This window comes from Mirounga angustirostris, unplaced genomic scaffold, assembly GCF_029215605.1.
Source record: "Mirounga angustirostris isolate CCGP_5_RB_7025 unplaced genomic scaffold, mMirAng1.0.hap1 SCAF_16, whole genome shotgun sequence".
Taxonomy (NCBI): Eukaryota; Metazoa; Chordata; class Mammalia; order Carnivora; family Phocidae; genus Mirounga; species Mirounga angustirostris.
This window is the reverse complement of record NW_026991724.1, coordinates 44,772,413-44,796,833: the sequence shown is the minus strand read 5'-3', so window position 1 is coordinate 44,796,833 and position 24,421 is coordinate 44,772,413. Positions and strand designations below refer to the sequence as shown.

Here is a 24,421-nt window from a genome sequence, read left to right as displayed (position 1 = left end):
CTTCACCTCTTGTTCTGTTTGCAACCTTGAGCACACTGCTTCCTCTGAAGCACTATTTTCCTCCACCTCATTCCACCTACCTTCCCCCCACAGTAGACATAATAGACCTTGTTATTTCCAATTATGGCAAGACCCTCAAAATCTCAATTTCGAGTAACCATCCTTTCTGATCACTAACACCCATATTTCCTGATCACTTACTCTTGTACCATCTCTCCAATATTTATCTCCATCTTAAAGACTCCTTTGAAATAAAAACAAAACAACCTCTCCTTTGATTCTACGGTTCACCCTGCAGCTCCTATTCATTTACTGTACTCCTTCCTGGTAAAACTTCTCAAAAGAGATGTCTGTTATTTCCTTTCAATAATTTTCCCCCCTTTCTCTCCCACCCTCAGAACTTAACATTTTTGTCATATTTCCTTCTAGGCTTTTTCCTTGCACTTTTATGCAGTTGAAATAGTACTACATATACAAACTTGAATCATACTTCTTTGTCCTAATTATCATAGCACTATTATTAAAAACTTCTAATACATTTTAAGATTTTTTTTTTTTTTTTTTTTTATTTATTCACGAGAGACAGAGACAGAGAGAGAGAGAAGCAGAGGGAGAAACAGGCTCCCAAGGAGCAAGGAGCCCGATGTGGGACTCGATCCCAGGACTCTGGGATCATGACCTGAGCCGAAGGCAGACGCTTAACCATCTGAGCCACCCAGGCGCCCAAACTTCTAATACATTTTAAAACTCTATTTGTACTTTTGAGAATTCCTCAAATGGGCCCTCAATACTGCCTGGTGAGTTAAGTCACTGTCCCACAACAGTTTTTATTGTTGGCTTATTCTTTTTTTTTTTTTTTTTTTTTAAGATTTTATTTATTTATTTGAGACAGAGAGAATGAGAGAGAGCACATGAGAGGGGGGAGGGCCAGAGGGAGAAGCAGACTCCCTGCCGAGCAGGGAGCCTGATGCGGGACTCGATCCAGGGACTCCAGGATCATGACCTGAGCCGAAGGCAGTCGCTCAACCAACTGAGCCACCCAGGCGCCCCTATTCTCTTTTTAATCCTCTACAATCAGGTTGTCATTCCTCTCATTTCCAAACCTACTCTGTCTGGGTCACCAGTACCCTTTGTCTTGCCAAATCCAATAGCCAGGTCTCATCCTTCATCCTCCTTGACCTCATAGCAGCATCTCTCACAGTTCACCGCTCCCTTCTTGTGTTTGTCATTGGCTTCCAGTCCTCCGCATTCCTGACTGCATCCTAGATCATAGGTTACTTAAGTAACTCCTGAATTTCCTTTGCTGGATCATTTTCCTTTTCCTAGCTAAGTGCTGGAATGCCCCATGGTTTAGACCCTGGACTTCACCTTGACTTCCATCTAGATCAATTCCCTCCATGATCTCATCTAACCCCATAATCCAGAGATTAACCTCATATTTATTCCTCAGTCCTGACTACCATCCTGCAGGCTTTTAAATGCTTATCTAACTTCTCTATTAAGGATATTTAATGGCCATCTCAAATGCATTACTCTTGACTTCCTTCTGCAAGCTTCCAAATTCTGATGCTTCTTTCTATTTCTAATCCTTCAGCAAATCCTGTCAATTTTACCCTCAAATATAACCAGACTATAACACATTCTCATCACCTTCACATATTAAACCCCATTCCAAGCCACTATTATCTCTAATGTGGAATCCTGAACTAGTCCTCTAACTGATCTTCCTGCTTTCATTCTTATCCTCATTCTACACAAGCACCCAGAGTGATCTTTAAACAAAGATCCCCTACTCACCTGCACAAAACCTCCAAGGCTTCTTATGCTTAGAATAAAATCTCATTCCTTGCAATGGCCTATGTGGCCTTATACGACCTGTTCTTTGCCTATTTCTCTGACTTCATCATTAATTTCCACTTTCACTCTCCTCGTTCTAACCACACAACCTTCCTGCCGATCCTCAAATAAGTGAAGTTCAGCATTTCCTCAGGACCTTTGCACTTCTGTTCCATCTGCCTAAACACACACTTTTTTTTTTTTTTTTTTTGGCATGGCTAATTTCATTTAGGCCTCAGTTCAAAATTAGCTCCTCTGGGAGATCATCCCTGATTATCCTAATCTAAGAACACAGCAAGCTCTCAACAAACACTTGCTGGCTGGAGATACCAACTCAATTAAAAAAGAAATAAGAGAATTATCTCTGGAAGAAACCAAAGGTAGTTTCTTCATTAAAACTAAAGGGGAAAATGAGAGAGGAAGAGTGGTAAATGTGAGGTGGAAGGGAAGTTCCTTTGGGAACTCATATTGATATCACCTTCCTGCTGAGACCTTAGACTTCCTTCCACAGGCATTTGAAGAGAGAGCTTCACACAAACATCTCAAAGTGCTGCCATGTCACAGACCAGCTGTATTATCAACAAGAGCTGCTCTTATGTGACTAGCTCTTTATTCACCTGAGCTCCTTCTTCTTGTCATGGCTCTCATCACCATCCAGGGGTCCTTCCCTTGCTCCAATAAAGAAAATACATCTGGTTTAGGGATCGAACAACCAGCTTAAAAGAAATGGGATATGATCATGGTACGGGAGTCCCAGATTCAAATCCAGTCCATTGGTCACCAAAGAGAGACACTGAAGGAAGTGACAGAGGAAAATGTGAAGGTCTGAAGGATGAGAAATAAGAAAGCATACACAGTGAAGCTGTCTACTTCTGTTATCTAGGATGCAAGGGGAAGTTATTCAAATAATAAATGTGTCTTAAAGCTATCAGTGGAAGAGAGGAAGAGAAGGGACAAAAGCAGGGAAGGAAGGTGTCTTGTTTTGCAGAACCAACAGTTCCAGCCAAGGAGACACCTAAGTAGGTGTTTTACCTGATAGCCCCTTGCTAAGTGCGTCTAGCCCAGTAGCCCCTGATGTGAGTCAGGTTGAGCTGGAAGGGAGCTGAGGACCTGCACAGAAGCTCCCCTGAGCTGACCTGAAGTTACCTTTAGCTCACTGTAATACTGAGATGTACTACATGTTGGCTAATTGAATTTAAATTTTAAAAAATACTACTAAGGGGGTGCCTGGGTGGCTCCGTCGTTAAGCGTCTGCCTTCGGCTCAGGTCATGATCCCAGGGTCCTGGGATCGAGCCCCGCATCGGGCTCCCTGCTCCACAGGAAGCCTGCTTCTCCCTCTCCCACTCCCCCTGCTTGTGTTCCCTCTTGCTGTCTCTCTCTCTGTCAAATAAATAAATAAAATCTTAAAAAAAAAATACTACTAAGATCTCTTCCTATGAGTAGAGTTTTGTGCCATTTTTTGAACATACAATGTACACACTGGCACGTTGAAATGCTCGACATGTGCAACTGGACCAGAAGTGCCCATATGAGCTCCCTGCCCCTGCACCCTGCATAAAAACTTCCTATACTAACCCCACAGGGAGACAGTGCTTTCAGAACGATCTCCTGGTTTCCTTACTTGTAACAAGTAATAAAAAGTTCTTTACTTTCAACATTTCCTTGGATTGTGTGCAATTTGCTGCACAACAAGCAGTGAACTATTCGAGTTCAGTTACACTTCTATCTCCAAAAAACTCAAACCTTTCCTTAGGGAATAAAAACCAGAAAATCATAATGACACAGGCAGAAAATATGGGAGACAAGTTCTGAGTATTGTAGGAGATGATCTTACCCAGGGAGATCAGGTTGCTGTAGTTCTCCAACATCACATCCCTGTACAAGTCCCTCTGAGTGGAGTTAAGGCATTCCCACTCCTCCTGAGAGAAGTCGATGGCCACATCCTTGAAAGTCACCAACCACTGAAACAAGTCCATTTATTATTGGTGAAAATATGACAATGACTTTGAGGTAAAAAGAGGAGGGCATGAAGGAAGGGGATGACACAGTAAATAGGTCATGGCTGAACACCTTGTAACATTAAAGGAAATTAGGTGCCTGAACTATAGTGTCAACATGATCCATGATCACTCCTATTGCTAGAGAGGAAGATAAAATTTCCTATGTAAAATAGGATAATTCTATTATCCAGAAAAATCCAGGAATACAAAAGGCCAGATGAATGTAGCTCTCTAATTAAATGAAATGGTATACGCAGTCACACAGAATATTAAGCTTTCAAATTCTCAAAAAACAATAATTCTCAATAAATATGAGTTCTTTCCTTCTCTTCTCCCCTTGAAGAAAAATGTAAACAAATTTAGTGACATGTTTCCAAATAATTTTTAATAAATCTCTAGGCTAAACATAGAATTTGGGGCGGGTGCCTGGGTGGCTCAGTCAGTTAAGCTCAAGTCATGATCCCAGGGTCCTGGGATCGAGCCCTTCTATGGCGTTCCCCGCTTGGCAGGGAGTCTGCTTGGGATTCTCTCTCTCCCTCTCCTTCTGCCCCTCCTCCCACTCACACACACACACACACACACTCTCTCTCTCTAAACAAATAAATAAATAAATAAAATCTTTTTTAAAAAAAGAATATTTTGAAGATTCAAATTCTTCAAGTCACAATATTATGTCACAGAATATAATTGATATTTCCATTTTATGGATGAAATGATCTGCTTATTTGGGAGTATTTCAATTACGTTCTCTAATGTCTTTGAGCCCTAAGAATCTACAGTTTTCAAGAGAGTAGGCATTTGGCAGATTTTATTTCTACCTCCTTTTGTGCAAGCTGATGGGTGCCAATCTAGGTGCTATAGGAATCACAGACACATTCTGGCCAACTCCAAGGTAAACCTGACTGCTGATCATCCTCTCATTGGTTCCTGGGCAAGAAGGTTGTGGTACATGGAATAACAGCCCCGCAAGGATGTCCACATCTGAATCCCTGAACCTTTGAATATGTAACCTTATATGACAAATGTAGATGTGATTAGGATCTTTAGATGGATAGATTATCCTGGATTATCAGGTTGGGCCCAATGTAACCATAAGGGTATTTTAAGTAACAGAGGCAGACAGAAGAGTCAGAGAAGGAGATGTGATAATGAAAGCAGAAGTCAGAATGATGATCGCTGGCTCTGAAAATGGAAGGGAGCCATGAGCCAAGGAATGTGGGCAGCCTACAGCAGCTGGAAAAATGCAAGCAAACAGATTCTCCTCTAGAACCTCCAGAAGAACACAGACCTACCAACACCTTGATTTTAGCCTGTAAAACCAATTTCAGACTTTGACCTCCAGAAGTATAGATAATAAACTTGGGTTGTTTTAAGTTACTAAGTTTGTAATAATTTGTTACAACATCAACAGGAAACTATACAAGAGGCAAGATCTCTTCCTTCTCAGACTTTAGTTCCCCACCCAATCTTTTTTTTTTTTTTTAAAGATTTTATTTATTTGAGAGCGAGAATGAGAGACAGCATGAGAGGGAGGAGGGTCAGAGGGAGAAGCAGACTCCCTGCCTAGCAGGGAGCCCGATGCGGGACTCGATCCCGGGACTCTAGGATCATGACCTGAGCGGAAGGCAGTCGCTTAACCAACTGAGCCACCCAGGCGCCCTCCCCACCCAATCTTAAAAGCCTCACAGAAAATGTCATCACACACTGAGACTTGGAACATCCAGCAGAAATGCTGTCACTTCCAAGTGGGAAACCTAGGTTTGTAGAGATCAGTTTGTTATGGGTCCCCTGTAACTACCTCACCAAACCATTATACTAATACTGCTCTTAAGGGGAGACATTTCTGCTTCCTTAGGGCTCCTGGCAGAAGACTGTGCATATAAAATATGTAGAATGAGCTGGAAAAAACACCTAAACACTGTCTGGTGAGGGGAAAAGCATTTAGAGAATGGAGCTCTTTGCTAGGATCAGTCACTGGAATGGGGAAAATTGGGGAGCAGTTCCCTTAGGCAACTAAGGCAGGCAGGAAATTTGGGGATAAATAAATCTGGTGTTCACATCACACAACAAATGATTGTGCTCGAAGGAGGAAAAATGAAATAGCAACTCACATGGGGCATGTTTTTTAGAACTGTCAGGACTGATCGGTTTTCTGGGTTCTTCTCCTGGAGATGTGCAGAGTCCAAAGAAGGCAGAGCTAGAGATGGAAAAAGAAGCCATGAGGTCAGGACTGCCTCAGAGCCCACAGAATAAGCACCTTGGAACTACTTTTATATCACCTCTTTGAGGGAGTTTGGAAAAATCTTAGCCTTCCTTCAAATCCATTGGAATATAGCTGTGGCAGAAGGAATTCATGCCAGATTTTTCCTTAATCCCCATGATCCTTAACAGGACCTCAGAGGGTGCTAGTTTTCCAGGGTATCTCACACTTTTAGTATAGGGGCATACCTAGGAAGCCCTGGGGAGCACAGCTTCCCCAGGTATCCCTCCCCAACACATACATACAAGTATGAAGTGAGATGCTTTGCTCTCACAGCTTAAGGGGTCAATCTCATAAGGCTGCTCCTAACTCCAGAAGCTAAACTGAAATCCCTGGCCATCAGTACTTCTGACCAACCAGCTATAAACTGGGGGCTCCCACAATCTCCTCCTAAGTTTTATACTTTGTTAGGATGGCTAAAGGATACAACTCTGGAACAGCCAAATGGAAAAGATGCATAGGACAAGGTATTGGCAGGGGGAATGCTTGGGGCTTTCCATGCCCTCTCTGGGAATGCCAACTTCACAACAGCTCAATGTGTTCACCAACCCAGAAGCTCATTGAATCTCCTAGTGCAAGAGTTTGTATGGCCCTTAACCTCCGGTGTCACCCACCCTTTTCCTGGAGGTCAGTGGATGGGTTGGAAAGTTCCAATCCTCTAATCACTTAGTCTTTCTGGTAACCCCAACTCCATTCTGAGACTATCTAGGGGCCCACCCTAGCCACTTCATCAGCATAAATTCAGGGGCTTGTTATGAAAAATGAAAGACACTCCTATCACTCAGAAAATTCCAAGGCGGTTAGGAGCTCTGTGCCAAGAAAGGGGGATAAAAACCAAATATATTATTATATCACAAATACTACTGCAAAATGTGACATACCAGCAAACAAAAATCCAACAGCATGTTAAAAAAAAATCATAATTAAGTGGGACTTTCTCTGTAATAAAAAGATGGTTTGATATTAGAATGTACACTTATATAATCCACGATATTAATCGTTGTAAGGAAGAAAATCATACTATCTTCATAAATGCCAAAAAAATTTCATAAAATTTACCATCCATTCCTGATAAGAACACAAGAAATAGGAATTGATGACTATTTTAATGATGGTCGGGAAAACTGACATGAATGGAGCCATTTTAAAATGAAGCTAGATGGACCACTCCAGAGAAACTGCCTTATGCCTCTCCGTTTGAACTGGGTCAAAACCTGTAGACTGGGAAAACAGCAACTGTTTCAGGCAACTGCTTGAAATGTCAGCAGGAGAACAGATCCTGATCATAAGACTGACGGGAGTTGTGGACTTTCTGAAGAAATAATCAGTAGTCAATCAGTGTATAACCAAGAGTAGTTCAGCTTTTTTTTTTTTCTCTTAACTCATGTTAAAAAAAAAAAAAATCCTTGCTTTTACTCTACAAGTGGGACACTATTTGGTTTCTATCTGAATCTGCACTCCCTGAACTGAAAATTTTTTATCCTAATAAATGCTCATTTGCCTCTCATGGCAGCACTCTATTTCCAGGTTTACAGTAGAAACAAGGAAAGAATACCCACTACTCTATCACTTATCATTGTATTAGCTATATTAGTCAATATAAAAAGGCAAGAGAAATCAACAAGAGCAACAAGAATAACAAAAGAATAGGCAAACTCCCTCTATGAGATATGACAGCATGCCTAAAAACCCCATGAGTGCAATGAAAGAAAAAAAAAAACAACTTAGTAAATTAGCAGGATATAAAATTGGCATGAAAAGAAATGACCTTTATATATAAAACAATAATCACATAGAAAATATAATAAAGAAAAGCCACAAAAAGGATGAAATACCTAGGCCCAAGTTTGACAAGAAATGTATAAAACCTGCAAGAAAAACTTGAAATACTCCTGAAAGACCTAAAAATAGATTTGAACAAATGGTTAGAACAGCATTTCTCAACATCTTTTTCCATCACTGCCCCTCTGAAGAGCCACTTTATTTATTTATTTTTAAAGATTTTATTTATTTCTTTGACACAGAGAGACACAGCGAGAGAGGGAACACAAGCAGGGGGAGTGGGAGAGGGAGAAGCAGACTCCCCGCTGAGCAGGGAGCCCGATGTGGGGCTCGATCCCAGGACCCTGAGATCATGACCTGAGCTGAAGGCAGGCGCTTAATGACTGAGCCACCCAGGCGCCCCTGAAGAACCATTTTAGACACTTTTTTTTCCTAACTGTCCCCCTCTACCATGAAATTTTAATAGGACAGATATACTATAGTATATGCATTTATGTAAGTATATAATATAAACAGTGTAATCAAATTTTTAACATATCATTCAAAACCATTCTTTTCTAGAAAAAAGTAAAACAACTAAAAAATTAATTTCTTAAAAATTATTTTTAGTGAACTTAACTTTTACTAGATAGAAGAAACTTTTAACTAGTTGATCTTCATTCTCATACTGTCAACATTTTAACTTCTCAGCATTTGATGTAATTGATGGGTTTCACAATGTTAAACTTTACCCAAGATCTATGATCCTGAAAAATAGCCACGATGAGAGATACCCCCTCAATCTTTATGGACTAGGACACAGCTGAATGAAATCAATCTCCCTTCCCCATATAACTTAGATAAGACTGGAAGATGACCCCTCCCCCCCCCTTTTTAACAAACAAGGCCGGGCAGAGCCTCCAAATGGCCATTCTTTGTCTCATAAATGACTAGATGAGCTGTTGGACCCCACTGACTAATCTGGACAAAATGCGTGATAACTTCACTTGACCAAACTTTAGTCAGACTTCTCTCCTTCCAGGCCCTTGAACTTTGGCCTACCCTGTATTCTGTGCCAGCATAGGAATACAAACAACCCTCTTAACAATGACTCAAGCCGCTCCCCAGCTGACTGCAGAGAACACAATCTACACAACTGACCACCCACTCATCCCACGCTGCCACATCCACTTCTTTCTGGCCTTGTTTACCCTCCTTATAAAAGAAAATTCTTTTCTGCCTGACCTTTTAAATGCCTGCAGGTCTTATGGATGGAATGTTCTCCCAATTACAAGTCTTCCTTCCCTCACTGCAGTGATCCTTTGGATAAAGTCATTCCTTGGCTAAGTCCAAATTTGTCTCTTATGAGACATGTTGAATAACTTTATAGAATAATAAAACATTCTTTTTATTTAATCCTCAAATACCAAGTCAAACACAGAAACATGATCAAACATAAACAACATCCACATGGCAGCCATGCAAGGCCACCTCTTGCGATACAACTTCAAGATTGAGCAATCATTTGAGAGAAAGGTCTCCATTTACAGCCACCTATTTGCCACAGGAGCACTGATCTTTTTTGGTAGCATTTACCTTGCATACATATATCTTCTGTGACCTCAGTGTCAGTGCTGTTCATGTGATACCCAAGAAATGCCAGTGAGAGAGTAAATAATGAGGAATAAGATTTTGTTGGCTAAACTGAGTTTTGGAGAGTCACAAACCATTACTGTATCTAAGATTTCTTCACTCCACCCCTGCCCAACACCAATTTTCAACCCCTGGAAGGCAGGATCACCCTTATTGAGAATACATGGGCTAAACCAATATATTATAATGAGGTTAATTCTCTGAACATGGATAGGATATTTGATATATAAATTAAAATATAAGTTAAATATGATCCCAATAAAAATACTAACAAGTATGGTGGTAGACACAAATTTAAATTCATTTTTTTTAAAGATTTTATTTATTTGACAGAGAGAGACACAGCGAGAGAGGGAACACAAGCAGGGGGAGTAGGAGAGGGAGAAGTCGACTTCCCGCCGAGCAGGGACCACGATGTGGGGCTCGATCCCAGGACTCTGGGATCATGACCCGAGCAGAAGACAGACACTTAACGACTGAGCCACCCAGGCACCCCCAAATTTAAATTCATTAAGCAAGAAAATTAAAGAAGAGCCAGAAAATGCCTAGAAAAAGAAGAGAACAGAGATTTAAGAGATGTTATAAAGTCTCTGTCACTAAAATACTGGTTACTGGCACCTGAATAGACATTCAGATTAATGGAATTGTAGAACCTTTGATCTCTAGGGAAAAATTGATTATTTAATAAATGTTATTGAAAAAAGTAAAATTGGATCCACATTTTATACCACATACCAGGATTAACTCCAAATGGATAAGAGATCTAAATATTAAAAACTGAAATCATAAAAATGCCAGTCTTAGTTCACTTGGCTGCTATAACAAAATACCACAGACCAAGCAGCTTATAAACAACAGAAATTTATTTCTCACAGCTCTGGAGGCTGGAAGTCCAAGATCAGGGAGTCAGCTTGGCCAAATGAGGGCCCTCTTCTTGGTCACAGACTTACTGTATCCTCACTGGGCTTCTTTTATAAAGGCACTAATCACATTCATGAGGAATTTACTCTCATTATCTCATTACCGCCCAAAGGTTCCACCTCCAAATATTATCATTTTGGGCATTAGGATTTCAACATATGAGTTTTTTGGGGAGGGTCAAACATTCAGCCCAAAGGCATGCTAAAATAAAAAAATGGTTGAGTTCCTTTTAGATTGAGAGGAGAAAAGCCTTTCTATTTCTTACAGTCAAATGAATACATTTTACTATATTTAAAAATTGCCCAGATAAAAGAACACAAACACAAATAACAAATTGGGAGAAGATTACCTGCAACCTAAAAAAAAAAAAAAATGACCTTCCTAAGACCAAAAGAGCTTCACTTTGAAAATCAAGATAAAGATTAAAAATCATTATTAAAAAGGACAAAACAGGGGTGCCTGGGTGGCTCAGTTGGTTAAGCATCTGCCTTCAGCTCAGGTCATGATCCCAGAGTCCTGGGATCGAGCCCTGCATTGGGCTCCCTGCTCAGCGGGGAGTCTGTTTCTCCCTCTGCCTCTCCCCCTGCTCATGTTGGCATGCTCTCTCCTCTCTCTCTGAAATAAATAAAATCTTTTTAAAAAAGGACAAAACTAAAAAAGACAATTCATAAAAAAGGAAGCCAATGTTCAACCTCATTTATATAAGAGAAACCTAAATTGAAACTAAATTGAGAAGACTTCTAATTCCAATGATGATTAAGATCCTCCTGGACTTGGGGTGCCTGGATGGTTCAGGTCATGATCCCAGGGTCCTGGGATCGAGCCCCGCATCAGGCTCCCTGCTCAGCGGGAAGCCTGCTTCTCCCTCTCCCCCGCTTGTGTTCCCTCTCTCGCTGTGTCTCTGTCAAATAAATAAAATAAGATCTTAAAAAAAAAAAAAGATCCTCCTGGACTAACTTCCCTACAGAAAGTACTATCAATGTAGACAGTAAAAAACGCAGCCAACTGCAGTTACTGGGGAATGAACTGAAGCACCCACCTTTCCTGCCAAAAATCCGTAACTTGAATCGGATCAGGAAGAAACATCGAAGACATGCAAACTGAAGAACAATCTGCAAAATAACTGACCTGTACTCTTCAAAGATGTCAAGATAATGACCAAAAAAGGCCCAGGAATTGTTTTAAAGAAGACTAAAGAGATGTGATAACTGAATGAAATGTTTGATCCTAGATATGATTCTGGAATGGAGCCCAGATCAGCAGAAAGAAAGCTATAAAGGACAGTACTGGGACAACTAGTGAAATTTTTCTATGAATTCTGAATTAAATAATTATTATATCTATATTTCCTGATTTTAATAAATGAACTACAGTGATAGTCCTTGTACTTAGAAAAAGACACTGATGTATTTTTATGGATAAAGGAACATGATATCTGAAAATTACTACCAAATGGTTCAGAAAAAAAAGTACATATGTAGAAGGAAAGAGCAAACAAAAAACTAAATGTTAATAACTGGTAAATCTATAAGGGCATAGGAGAGTTCATTCTATTATGTGGGGGGGGCAACTTTTCTGTAAGTGTAATGTATCAAAATAAAATTTAAAAAAAATCAATGTTATGAGAAGAACATTTACACTTGATTAAGAGATGAAAGGGACATAACCAAATATAACACATGAACCTTAAATATAGAAAATATGATAATCAAAATAAATTTAAATACATTCCCTATCTTGAATAGTTAGTTCTAACAGTGCTATTGTTGCTTTGAAATCTTTACAAGTATATTTTAGGGTAAAACAGATGAATTATATTATACCTTCTTCTATTAATAGGTGAAAAAGGAAAGGGAACCTTATAAAAGGATTAAGTGGACAGCACTTGAACAGTGATCAATACGGCATCACCAGAAGTGGGACACCAGACTTTAAAAGCCCCAGGATGTGATGAACAGGAAGTACACAGCACCAACTATGAATTATTTTTGCCCGAAAATGTGGTTTATGCAAAATATGATCTGAATTTGATCAAGCCCCTAGATCTAACTACTCGTTTACAGAAATATGGGGCATTGGGGAACAAATTATATGACACCACAAGGTAGCAATTAGCCAAAAGCAGAATGTAGAATAATCTATAAACAACCTAGTTTTTTACAAAACAGTGATACCTATTAAAATACAACAAAAGCAAAAAATAGAAGGGAAACTGTTGTAAAGAAATTTAAGAGGCTTGGCAACTGAATGCACTGTGTAGACCTTATCTGGACCATGATTTGAACAAATCAATTGTAAAAACCTATCTGTGAAAGAACTGGAGAAACCCGAATATGTACTGCATATATGCTATTATGGAATTACTGTTAGTTTTTAAAGTTGGGATAACATCATGGTGATTATCTAAAAATGATATTCTTTTTGGTTATATATGCATACATATGGATAAAATAATGTAAATTCTTGAAATGCTACAGAAAAAAGGAGGAAGGATAGATAATAAGGATATTTGCAAATGTTTTTTTAATTATAGCTGGGTGTTGAGCACATTGGGGTTCATATTATTTTCTTCTATGCTTGAAAATTTCCATAATAAAGTTAAAATAAAAATCTTCAAATTTCCTCCAGAGGGTATAGTTCTCTCTCATCAAAAATCAGGCCAGAAAGGGCTGATTTGTCATTGGCTGGAAAGGAGAAGTGTAGTGTGGTTGGAGAATGGAGTTAGCTCATCCCTGCAGCGCCATCATTTCTGGGGATAGCGATGCCTAACGACCAGTCACTGAATGGCTGGTTCCTCCTTAAGATGTTTGTTGCTGGAGGTAGCAACATCTTGAAAAGTAGTAGTAAACTTGAGGGAAGAAAGAAAATGACAACTTATTTTAGGCAAGCTTTTTAGACGTGCAAGATTCTTTTTCCTTCCCTGTGTGGCTCTGTTGCAAAAGGAAAACGGAGAAAACAATCATAGGCTATCAAGCCTTTTTCAGAGCCAACAAAACAATTTAGGAGCATCTCCCAGAACAACTTCAGGACAGAGAAAGGGATTGGTTTTCCCCACAGGGCTCTCAAAGTAGAACGGGGCACCCTATTATGCTGGTCTTCTCCCTTCTTAGGGCACTTCCAGGTGTAAATCCTCATTATAGGGGCAGCTTCAAAACAGGCACGTTCTCTCTGCATAGTAAAGTGAAGGAATTACAGCAGCTGGAACCGCGCGATTCTCAACGGGCTCTGTCCCTGTCACACGGGGGCTAAAGTACTCAGGTGCGAAGGATCCCAGCTGCCAAAAGCAGTAGATGATGGCAGGTGAGCCCGTCGTGCCGCCACAGAAGCGGACACACACACACATCCCGCGCGGTGGAACGTTAAGGGTAACATATTCCTAATACCCTCCTCCCGGAACCAAAGTCACGGTGCCGAGTTTGCCAGCGGGAAAGGAGTGCCAAGCGCACTCCACTATCACCGGCGCGGAGGAACAAAACTAATAGTGCCACGCCCCTGCTCGGAACCGAAGTGACGGTGCCGATACTGCCGGCGGAGAAGGGCACAGGCATCCCGCAACTGCAAGGCCGACTTCCGTAAGGAATTAACCTGGAGCGCTACGACTTAGGAGAAACGTAGTGCAGAGCCGGGGTCGCCCCGATTCCTGTCAGCACCGAGCCCCGGCCGGCATACCGGTATTCCCAGCACCCCATGGGAACTTTTTTTCGGGGTGCTCCGTACCAAATGCGGCGTGCGGGTCCCAGGGAGGCGGTCCACTCACCTGGCCGCTGCAGACTGGATCCTTGCATCAAGACGTAACGGAGTGAGCGTACGAGATGGCGCAGGGACGCGGTGGCCTCCGGGAAATGTAGTAAAAAATGTGACCCCAGTTCGATCCAACAGAATGCAGCGGCCGTAGCCACATTGTGCGGCCAGGAATCGGGCGCGCCTTGAGTCTCCTTTGCTCCAGTGGGGGATCTCGCGCTCCTAAGGTGTGAGCCGACCTCTTTCCTTTACTCGAGTGACCCTAGAAAATCCCAAGGAGGTTACCAGACGCTGGGTCTTGTAGTGATGCCGTCAGAGAAATGTAGCCCAGGGCTGAGAAAGCTGCAGAAGGCCAGGAGGTAGGGTCCGGATTTCTCAGACAGGAGCTCTGGCTCAGACGCAGTAGTTGTGACTACCAGGTTTCTGCTCAAGAGGCATCGGGGGTTTGACGCTTACTTGGCGGTCGCGTGTTTGTATTCAAGTGTCCTCTGCAAGGGAAGCGAGGACTGCGGGCAGTGTGCAGTGTGTCCGATTGTGTTTGAAACTGTGAGAGGGATATTAGTGGATAAGCGTGTGATCCATTCGGGGTTATGTGAGAGCGTCTCGGGACGGTGTGAGTATAAGGGTGCTGTCTGGGATTGATCAGACAGTCTGCAACTAAGTATTTTATAACTTATAACAAAGAAACCTTTTCTTTGCATGGTTATGAATTTTGAATTAGACTTGTTAAATGAATGATACGTTGAGAGCTCACCTGCAGCAGTGAATGTGGGAAAAGAAGTGTATGCAGCACTGTGTAATAGTGGTATCTCTAAGCTTCTGTTTCCTCACCTGTAAAATGAGTTTAACATTTGTGTGACGTTTGGGAGCACTGCTGTCCAATAGAACTTTCTGCAAAACTCGGTTCCGTGTTCTGTATCTGCACTGTCCAGAACAGTAGCCACTAGCCACTTATGGCTGTTGAGCCTCTTAAATATGGTTAGTTTGACTGAAGAATGAATTAGTGATTTTAATTTTAATACGTTTAAATTTAAGCAGTTATATGTGGCGACCTAAATTGAACACAGCAGCCTGCAGCATCAATTTCCTTTCAAGGTTTAGAGGGGGAGAAACTTAACTAATTTCATCTAGCAAATAATTTGAAAAAATGAGTTTTATAGTGAAATGAAGAGGGATGGGGGTGCCTGGGTGGCTCAGTTGGTTAAGTGTCCGACTTCAGCTCGGGTCATGATCTCAGGGTCCTGGGATCGAGCCGCATATGGGGCTCCCTGCCCAGCGGGGAGTCTGCTTCTCCCACTCCCTCTGCCCTGCTTGTGCTTTCTCTCTCTCAAATAAATAAATACATAAAATCTTTATTTAAAAAAGAGAGAGATAAAAAATGCAAATTCAGTCTTAATCTTTTTTTTAGTGGAATAATTTAGAGGAAGTCCATAAATATTACATATACATCTCCATGATTTTTGCATGCACAGGCAATCACCACACACAGATCAAGATGGAGAACATTTATTTCCAAGATGCCAGAATGTTCCCTTGTAAACATTGACTCCGCTCAGAAGTGACCATTATTTGGACTTCTAACACCATGGATTACTTTTGTGTATTCTTGAACTTCATTTGAATGCAATCAGTGTAATGATATGTGTCTGGCATGTTTTTGTCAACATTAAGACTCTGAGATGAGTCCTTATTATTGAATGTAGCAAAAATTTCTTTAGCCAGCTAGTAAATATTTTAGGGTTTGTGTGCCAGATGTTCTCTGTCACACCTACTCAAACCTGCTATTCCAGCATGAAAGCAACCATAGACAATATGTAAAAAAGTGAGTGTGGCTGTATTCCAATAAAACTTTATTTATGGACACTGAAATTTGAATTTCATATAATTTTTACATATTGCAAAATACTCTTATTTTTATTTTTTCAACCATTTAAAAATGTAAAACTTTTCTTAGGTCATTGGCCATATCAAAACAGGTGATGGGCCATATTTTGTCTGCTGGCTCAGTACTCTAAATCATGCTACAGTCTATTCATTCTATATTAATAGATATTTGTGTGGGTTTCCAGTTTTTTCTTATAAATAAATCTATGATCAATCTTATATATTTTGGTAGACATAGCATTCATTTCTATTAGGAATCCAAAGTGGAATAGGTGGCTCATAAAGTAGGTTTATATTTATCTGTGGAGATACCACCAAATCATTTTCCAAAGTTGTGTCAATTTACACTTGTATCAGTAATGTAAAGGGTTCCAGTTGCTCCATATCCTTTTAAGTACTTGGTATTATCAGCCTTTTTAATTTACAATACTAGTAGGTGGGTAGTGGTATCTCAGAGTGATTTTAATCTGTTCACTGATGAATGCTCACTTCAGCATCCTTTCATGTGCCAATAACTTGAATAATGTCTCTGTTGAACTGCCTGTTTGACTTTTGACTATTTTATTAAAATCAGTTTGTGGGTTTTTTTTTTCTATTTATTCATAGGTATTTGTACATACTAAGGTATGAGGTCTTTGTAGGATATATGTACTGTAGGTATCTTTTCCAGGCTATGGCTTGCCTTTTCACTCTGTCTTTTGAAAAACAGATGCTTTTAATTTAAATGAAGTTCAGTTTATTAATATTTTACTTATTGTTGATGTCTCATTCTATTTAAAAACTTTGCCTACCACAAGGACATGAAGATACTCTATTTTTCTTCTGCTATTCTTTCCTGTTTTGTCAAAGATTAATTAACCATATAGTTATGTTTTTTTTTTCTGGGTTTTCTATTCTGTTCTATTGATCTATGTGTCTATTTTTGTGCCAGTACCACATACTATTTTGAATACTACAGCTTTGTAATATAATTTGAAATCTGGAATTGTGATACCTCCAGTTTTGTTTTGTTTTTTTGTTGTTGTTGTTGTTCAAGATTGCTTTAGACATTCAGGGCCTTCTTTTTTTTTTAATATTTTATTTTTTTATTTGAGAGAGACAGAGAGAGAGCACGAGTAGGGGGAAGGGCAGAGGGAGAGGGAGAAGCAGACTTCCGCTGAGCAGGGAGCCCGCTGTGGGGCTTGCTTGATCCAAGGACCCAGAGATCATAACCTGAGCTGAAGGCAGACGCTTAACTGACTTCGCCACCCTGGTGCCCCCGGGGCCTTCTTTAAACTTTTTATATGATGGTTTACACTGATTTCCAAGATTGAACCAGCATTGCACCCCTGGTTATGTTGTATAATTCTTCTTCTGTATCAGAATTCTATTTGGTAATATTCTATACATTACAATAGATAGATAGATGATAGATAGATAGATAGATAGATAGATAGATAGATAGATAGAAAGATGATGGCTGAGTTCTATTTGGTAATATTTTGTTAAATATTTTTGCAACTGTATTTATGAAGGATAGTAGTTTGCAGTTTTTCTTTCTTTTTTTTTTTCCCCCTCTGTCTTTGTCTGGTTTTGGTATCAGGATAATACTACCGCCATAAAATGAATTAGGAAGTGTTCCCTCTTCTGTTTTCTGGAAGAGATTATATAAAATTGCTGCTAATTCTTTTCAAATGTTAGTAAATTTCGTGAAACCATGTGGCCTGTAGATTTTTTTTGTGAGTTTTTAAATTACAAATTCAATTTCCTTATTAGTTATAGGGCTATTCAAATGATCTATTTTATATTTTATAAGCTGGCAGTTTATGCTTTTTCAAGAAACGGTTTATTTTACTTAAGTTGTGAAATTAAAATGTGTAGAATTGTTCATATTATTCCTTATTATCCTTCTGAGATCTACAGAATCTATAGTGACATATCATTCCTGATGTTTATATTTTGTGCCTTTTTTCCTAAATATTTGTGAATTTTATTCATCTCTTCACCAAACCAGTTTTTTGTTTAACTGATTTTTTTTCTATTGTTTTTGTTTTCTTTGATTTCCACTTGTCTTTACTATTTCCCTTTTTCTACTTGATTTGGGGTTATTTTCCTCTTCTTCTCTAGGTTTCTGAGTGGGAGCTTAGACTATTAATTTGAGACATTTCCTCTTTCCTCATGTATGCATTTAATGCTTTAAATTTCTCTCTCAGCAGTGCTTTAGCTATGTCAGACAAATTGTTGATATGCCATATTTTAATTTTCACTCAGATTAATGCATTTTCCTCTGAAGCTTCCTATGGAAGTTGGCCTATGGATTATTTAGAAGTATGTTGTTTACTTTCCTGTTATCTTTCTGTTATTGATTTCTAGTTTGACTAGAGCAACTTGTATATGATTTTAGTGCTTTTCAATTTGTTGAGGTTTGTTTTATGGCCCACGGTATGTTTTTTTTTTTTTAAGATTTTATTTATTTATTTGACAGAGAGAGACACAGCCAGAGAGGGAACACAGCAGGGGGAGTGGGAGAGGGAGAAGCAGGCTTCCCGCTGAACAGAGAGCCCGATGTGGGGCTCGATCCCAGGACCCTGGGATCATGACCTGAGCTGAAGGCAGATGCTTAACAACTGAGCCACCCAGGTGCCCCCGCAATATGTTCTATATTTGTATATGTTCCACAGCCCTTAAAAAGATGTTTGTTCTGCTGTTTTTGGGTAGTGTTCTCTAAGTGTCAATTATATCCTTTTGGTTGATGGTGTTGAGTTTTTCAGTATCTGTACTGCTATTTTTCTAGTTGTTCTGTCAATTGTTGAGAGAGGGGTGTTGGAGTCTCTAGCTATAATTATGGATTTGCCTATTTCTCCTTTCAGTTCAATTAGTTTTTGCTTCACGCTGAGATGATGACCTGAGCCAAAACCAAGAGTCAGATGCTTAACCGACTGAGCCACCCAGGCACCTCAGAAGGCCCACAGAAATGTTCAAAATAGCACCATTTGTAGATGCTATTTTCCAGGGAAAAACTTGGAAAGAAATCAGATATCCATCAAAAGTAGTATATGCAAACAAAATTTGACATATATACACAATATAATACCATCCAGCAGTGAGAAAATGAACACGCATCCCCAGAACATAAGGTTGAGTTTTTAAAAAGTGACAAAATACATACGCTTAACGACTGAGCCACCAAGGTGCCCCTATCTTTTTCTTTTAAAGATTTATTTATTTATTTGAGAGAGAGAGGGAGAGTGAGCGTGCACGTACACATGAACATGGGTGGGAAGAGAGGTTGAGTGAGAGAATTCTCAAGCAGACTCCCTGCTGAGCCCGGAGCCTGACATGGGGCTCAGTCTCACAACCCATGAGATCATGAGCAGAGCTGAAACTCAGAGTCTGACGCTAAACCAACTGAGCCATCCAGGCACCCCGATAATACTCTTTTTCTTAAACTGAATGGTAAGTCTACAGGAGTTTGTTATTTTTATTCATTCAACTGTACTTATGTTCATATATATACTTGAGTATAGAATTTTAAGTTAATAAATGGGCTCAAAATGAAATAAAGTGAAAATATGAAATAGAATTGTATTTTTAGTTCAGGTCAAGGAATTCACAGAACACAACTCAAAGAACTACGAAAAGCAAGAAAATAAACAGGACAATACCGAACCAAGAAAGCTTTAAAGAAATAAATATATAAATAAATAATTGAATTATTGAATGTAATATACATCCTATGCATAATATAAACATATAAAATAGTATTCATATAATTATGAATTTAATATAATGAACATAGTATGTATACTATATATAATTATGTCAAGATGTATATAATTATATACATATCAGAGAAAATACTGCATCCATGAAGAATAAGATACTATGTAGAAGAAAAAGATTAAGGGTGCCTGGGTGGCTCAGTTGGTTAAGTGTCCAACTCTTGGTTTCGGCTCAGGTCAAGATCTCAGGATTGTGGACTGAGCCCGAGTCAGGCCCCGCACTCTGCTGCGAGTCTGCTGGACATTCTTGTGCTCTTTCTCTCAAATAAATAAATGTATCTTTTTTTAAAAAAAGAAGAAAAAGATTAAAACCAAGAAAGAGTTCTAGGAAATTAAAAATATGATGAGTAATTAAAAACTAAATAAAATTGGAAGATAAAGTTAACAAAATTTCTGGAGTTGAATAAAAAGATACAGAGAAAATAGGAGGAAAACATATAGAAGCTTACACTATGGGAGTTCCATCTAATAATATAAATTCCAGTGAGGGGCGCTTGGCTGGCTCAGTCAGTGGAGTGTGTGACTCTTGATTTTGCAGTTGTGGGTTTGAGCCCCATGTTGGGTGTAGAGATTGCTTAAAAATAAAATCTTCAAAAAATAAAAAGAAGGGGCTCCTGGGTGGCTCAGTCAGTTAAGCGACTGCCTTCGGCTCAGGTCATGATCCTGGAGTCCCGGGATTGAGTCCCGCATCGGGCTCCCTGCTCGGCAGGGCGTCTGCTTCTCCCTCTGACCCTCCCCCCTCTCATGTGCTCTCTCTCATTCTCTCTCTCTAAAATAAATAAATAAAATCTTTAAAAAAAATAAAAAAGAAAAAGAAAAGAAAAGTAAATAAATTTCAGTGAGAGAGGAAGGCAAGAAAAAAAATTGCCCAGAAGTACGTGTCTAGATTAAAAATACTCACCTGATATGCAGCATAAAAAAATTTTAAAGATCCACACCAAGGAATGAAATTATGAAATTTTAGTACATTGATGATATAGTTGACCCTAAACATTCCAGGAAGATTAGGAACACAGATAACACACAAAGAAACAGAAAACAGATGAGGAGAGTCTTTATAAAAGCAATGTTAGCTACTCTAACAGTATCAGGTTAGGTCTTCAAATTCTGAGTTAGAGAATTCTCACCCCAGGCAGTAAGTTAGATTACAATAAAAGCATTTTCAAACAGTCAAAAAAACAAAACAAAACAAAAACCCAAACCATTTACCTCAAAGGCATGCATTTTAAGGACGCTGTTGGAGAAAGGCAGTCAGCAAAAATGAGAAATACGCCAAATTAACAAGACTCAGGAAACAGGAGTTCAATTCAGACAAAGCAAGAAGGGAAGCTGTACAGAAACTCTGAAATCCTGACTGGTGTTACAAAAATCATGGCTGTGGAAGGGAGTGGGGGGCGGGGGGGCGGTATCAAATAAGTTTGAGTGTTTGGAAAAATCACTGCTGAGAGTTTGACACTTTTTGGGGGTAATGACATTTAGAAAAGGGTAGCAATAGGAACACAGACAAGGTACATATGCACAAAAACAAGGTAGTTAAATCCAGGATAAAGGAACCTTTGTGTAAAAAATGTATTTGACTCTAAAGCACAAAAATATTTACATAATCAGTATATAAATACCAAATACTGCTTTAACCAGTAATTATGATATAGCCATATTTGGAGGTGTGTCAGGGAAAGGGCAGGTGGGAGTTCTTGCTTTAAATGAAGTCTGAAGTTTTGATTATTAAACAGATGTTTTGGGCGCCTGGGTGGCTCAGACGGTTAAGCGTCTGCCTTCGGCTTAGGTCATGGTCCCAGGGTTCTGGGATCGAGTCCCACATCGGGCTCCCTGCTCCTTGGGAGCCTGCTTCTCCCTCTGCTTCTCTCTCTCTCTCTCTCTCTCTCTCTCTCTCATGAATAAATAAATATATTTAAAAAAATTAAAAAAAACAGATGTTTTAATTACTTACCACTAAAATGAGACTGATCTTTTAACAAAAAGAGTTAAAAGGACTTTTTTTTTTTTTTTTTAATCTGAGTGACTGCAGAAGTTATTGGGCTCATCCAAGACTTCATATCCAAGAGCAGGAAGAAATCGTGAAATACACGTAAAGGAGAAAAAATATAATTGACACATATATATACACAAATATATATAATACATATACAAATAAATATATATACAACTTTTACTCCTCTGCATGTTACGAAGTCCTCATTTCAACATTTTGTTATGAGTCCAGGTATACATTCTTATGATGCTATCCCCTGTAAGTAAGGATAATTTTGCTTCCTTCTTTCCAATATGTATGCCTGAAGTTATTTTACTTATCTAATTGCCTGAGTCACAATCCTGATGGCACACTTACCCAGCGTGCGGTTATCAAAATGCCACACACCCAGTGTGACCCACAAGCACAGCAGCAACGTGAGCCACAGGCGTGGAAAACAATAACCAGAGGCGTTGGCCTCTCGGAACCATCCCAGAAATAATGCACGGTGAGGCACAGCCGCATTCACGGATACACACAGTCTCAGGCACTCCACTAACCAAGCACAGGCTCCTACATCCCGGCATCGAAGTGGGGCATCATCGTACATTTTCTGCGGAGTTTCCGCAGCTCCCCGTCTACGCGCGGGAACAGCCGCACGCACCGAAACCAGCCCGCTCCGGAATCCTGGCCCCAGACGGGCTTTACCGCGGGCTTCCGAGCCCAGCAGCCTCCTCGGCGGGTGGAAGAGGCGCAGCGAGCGACTACTGACTGTGTGTGGCTTTCTCCGGAAGCCGCGGTACCGCGCTGGGGCGGCGGGGCGCGGAGCCCATGACCAGTGGAACGAAAGCCGGAGTCTCGACTTGTCAGGGCCGTGTGCGACATTTCCCATAGGGTCCGGGCCCGAGTCCCGCTCGCCTCGGCGTCCCACCGCCCCCTCCGCGCTCTGAAGAGGCGTGGGACTCAGCCTGCCCCGCGCGCCTCAGCACTTGGCCCGAGACGCGCACTTCCCGGAGCCCCGGGCCGTTCTCGCAGAGCCGTGCGCGGGGCGCGACAGGCGGGCTTGTGCGGACCCGACTGCTCCGGGGGCGTTAGTGCCTGACCCAGAATTTGGTGTCGCTGTACTTTCCCTCCTGGGCTCCGCAGAGCTGGTGCGCGGGCTGAGCTGGATGGAGCGGCTAGAACTCGACTCGGGGTAGGGCTTGTGCGCGCGGCCTACCGCCTGGAGGCGATGCCGAGGCCCCGCGCACTTCAGTACACGCCTCGGCGTGCAGGGCCTGGCTGCGGAGAAAAGGGCAGAGCGCACGGTCGGAGGTGGAGCCCCAGAAAGAAGGTCTCCGGCGTAGAGTCGGGACTTGGACTGGACGAGGGCCGCTAGGGCTGGAAGGATCCATGGAATAGTTGTGGACAGAGTGAGGCGATAGTTGGCCTCGGGGGTGGCCACCTGCGGTGTCAGAACTGCAGCGTACCCAGAGCTGCGAATCCAGATTTTCTCGTCGTCTTCTACCTTCTCTTTGCAGATGCATGAAGAAGCGAGGGGCGGGGATGGTCGTAAGAGGTTGGGTTGTGACCAGACTTCAAAAAGAGCAGATGTCTCCCGCGTCCCTTTATGTCAGGCCTGCCGTTGTGCACCGAAGGCACGAGACGGGGAGAATGGCTGCTGTACATCTAAAACCAGACTCAAGGTGCGTTTGTGTTTCTTCTTTGTTCCTTGAAACGCGTTGCATTTTTTCAGTTTACAGAAACATCTGGTGTCCTCCTGAAACTTCTGCCCCGGTAAGTATCTCTTGATTTACCTCTAAGTCTTCCTTACGAAGAGAAAGTCAGAGGTCCTGGGGGTAAAGCCCACTTCCCGGTGCACCCACTTATCCATCCGGTTAATCATTTACATTTTGCAAATCATTCAGTTCTTCCTGTTGGCTCTCTTTTATCAAGCATTCTTATGGTATAGAAATACATCTCTGGAGGATAATTAGACCATTATTTTAGGCGGTGATTTGTTAAAGTAGAGAAGGTACCTACCTGGAATCACACACCAGGTAGTCTTATATAGGTTTGAGTTGGAAAGCAAGATATTTCAGTCAATGACAAGGACTTCGCTTTGGGAGGCTTTTAAGAGTAGGAATGTAGGGGCGCCTGGGTGGCTCAGATCGTTGGGCGTCTGCCTTCTGCTCAGGTCATGATCCCAGAGTCCTGGGATGCGAGTCCCACATTGGGCTCCTTGCTTAGCAAGGAGCCTGCTTCTCCCTCTGCCTGCCACTCCCCCTGCTTGTACTCTCCCTCTCTTTATCTCTGGCAAATAAATAAAATCTTAAAAAAAAAAAAAAAAAAAGAGTAGGTATGTAATTGGTGGTTCAAGCTGAGAGATCTGTTTCAACTAGGGCAGAGATCCTCCTGCCACCCCACCCACAAATCCATAAGGGGATTTTTGTGGCACTAGCCAGGTCTAATTTCTGGTTTGTCAGCATGACTTTGTTTCAGGCCACATTATTCTGTGGTGTATGAGCAGTGTGGTATAATACTTAAGAATATGGATCCAATTCCTGGGTTAAAATCCTGGCTCTAACACTTGCTAAGTTGTGAACTGCTTAAGTAGTTTACTCAACCTCTCCTTGCCTTAGTTTTTTTTTT

At 40.9% G+C, this 24,421-nt stretch overlaps 1 protein-coding gene across 1 annotated transcript in view; it reads right to left on the bottom strand.

Moving 5' to 3' along the window:
* The window catches only part of LOC123840374 (uncharacterized), a 59,893-nt gene that overhangs the window by 8,536 nt on the left and 26,936 nt on the right, over positions 1 to 24,421 (bottom strand). The window contains exons 4-7 of the mRNA XM_064581611.1: positions 22,894 to 23,365; positions 14,190 to 14,419; positions 5,949 to 6,034; positions 3,672 to 3,798 (exon numbers count right to left, since the gene is read on the bottom strand). Of these exons, the coding sequence (XP_064437681.1) occupies positions 3,672 to 3,798; positions 5,949 to 6,034; positions 14,190 to 14,419; positions 22,894 to 23,365 (915 nt within the window). The remainder of the gene's footprint in view (positions 1 to 3,671; positions 3,799 to 5,948; positions 6,035 to 14,189; positions 14,420 to 22,893; positions 23,366 to 24,421) is intronic.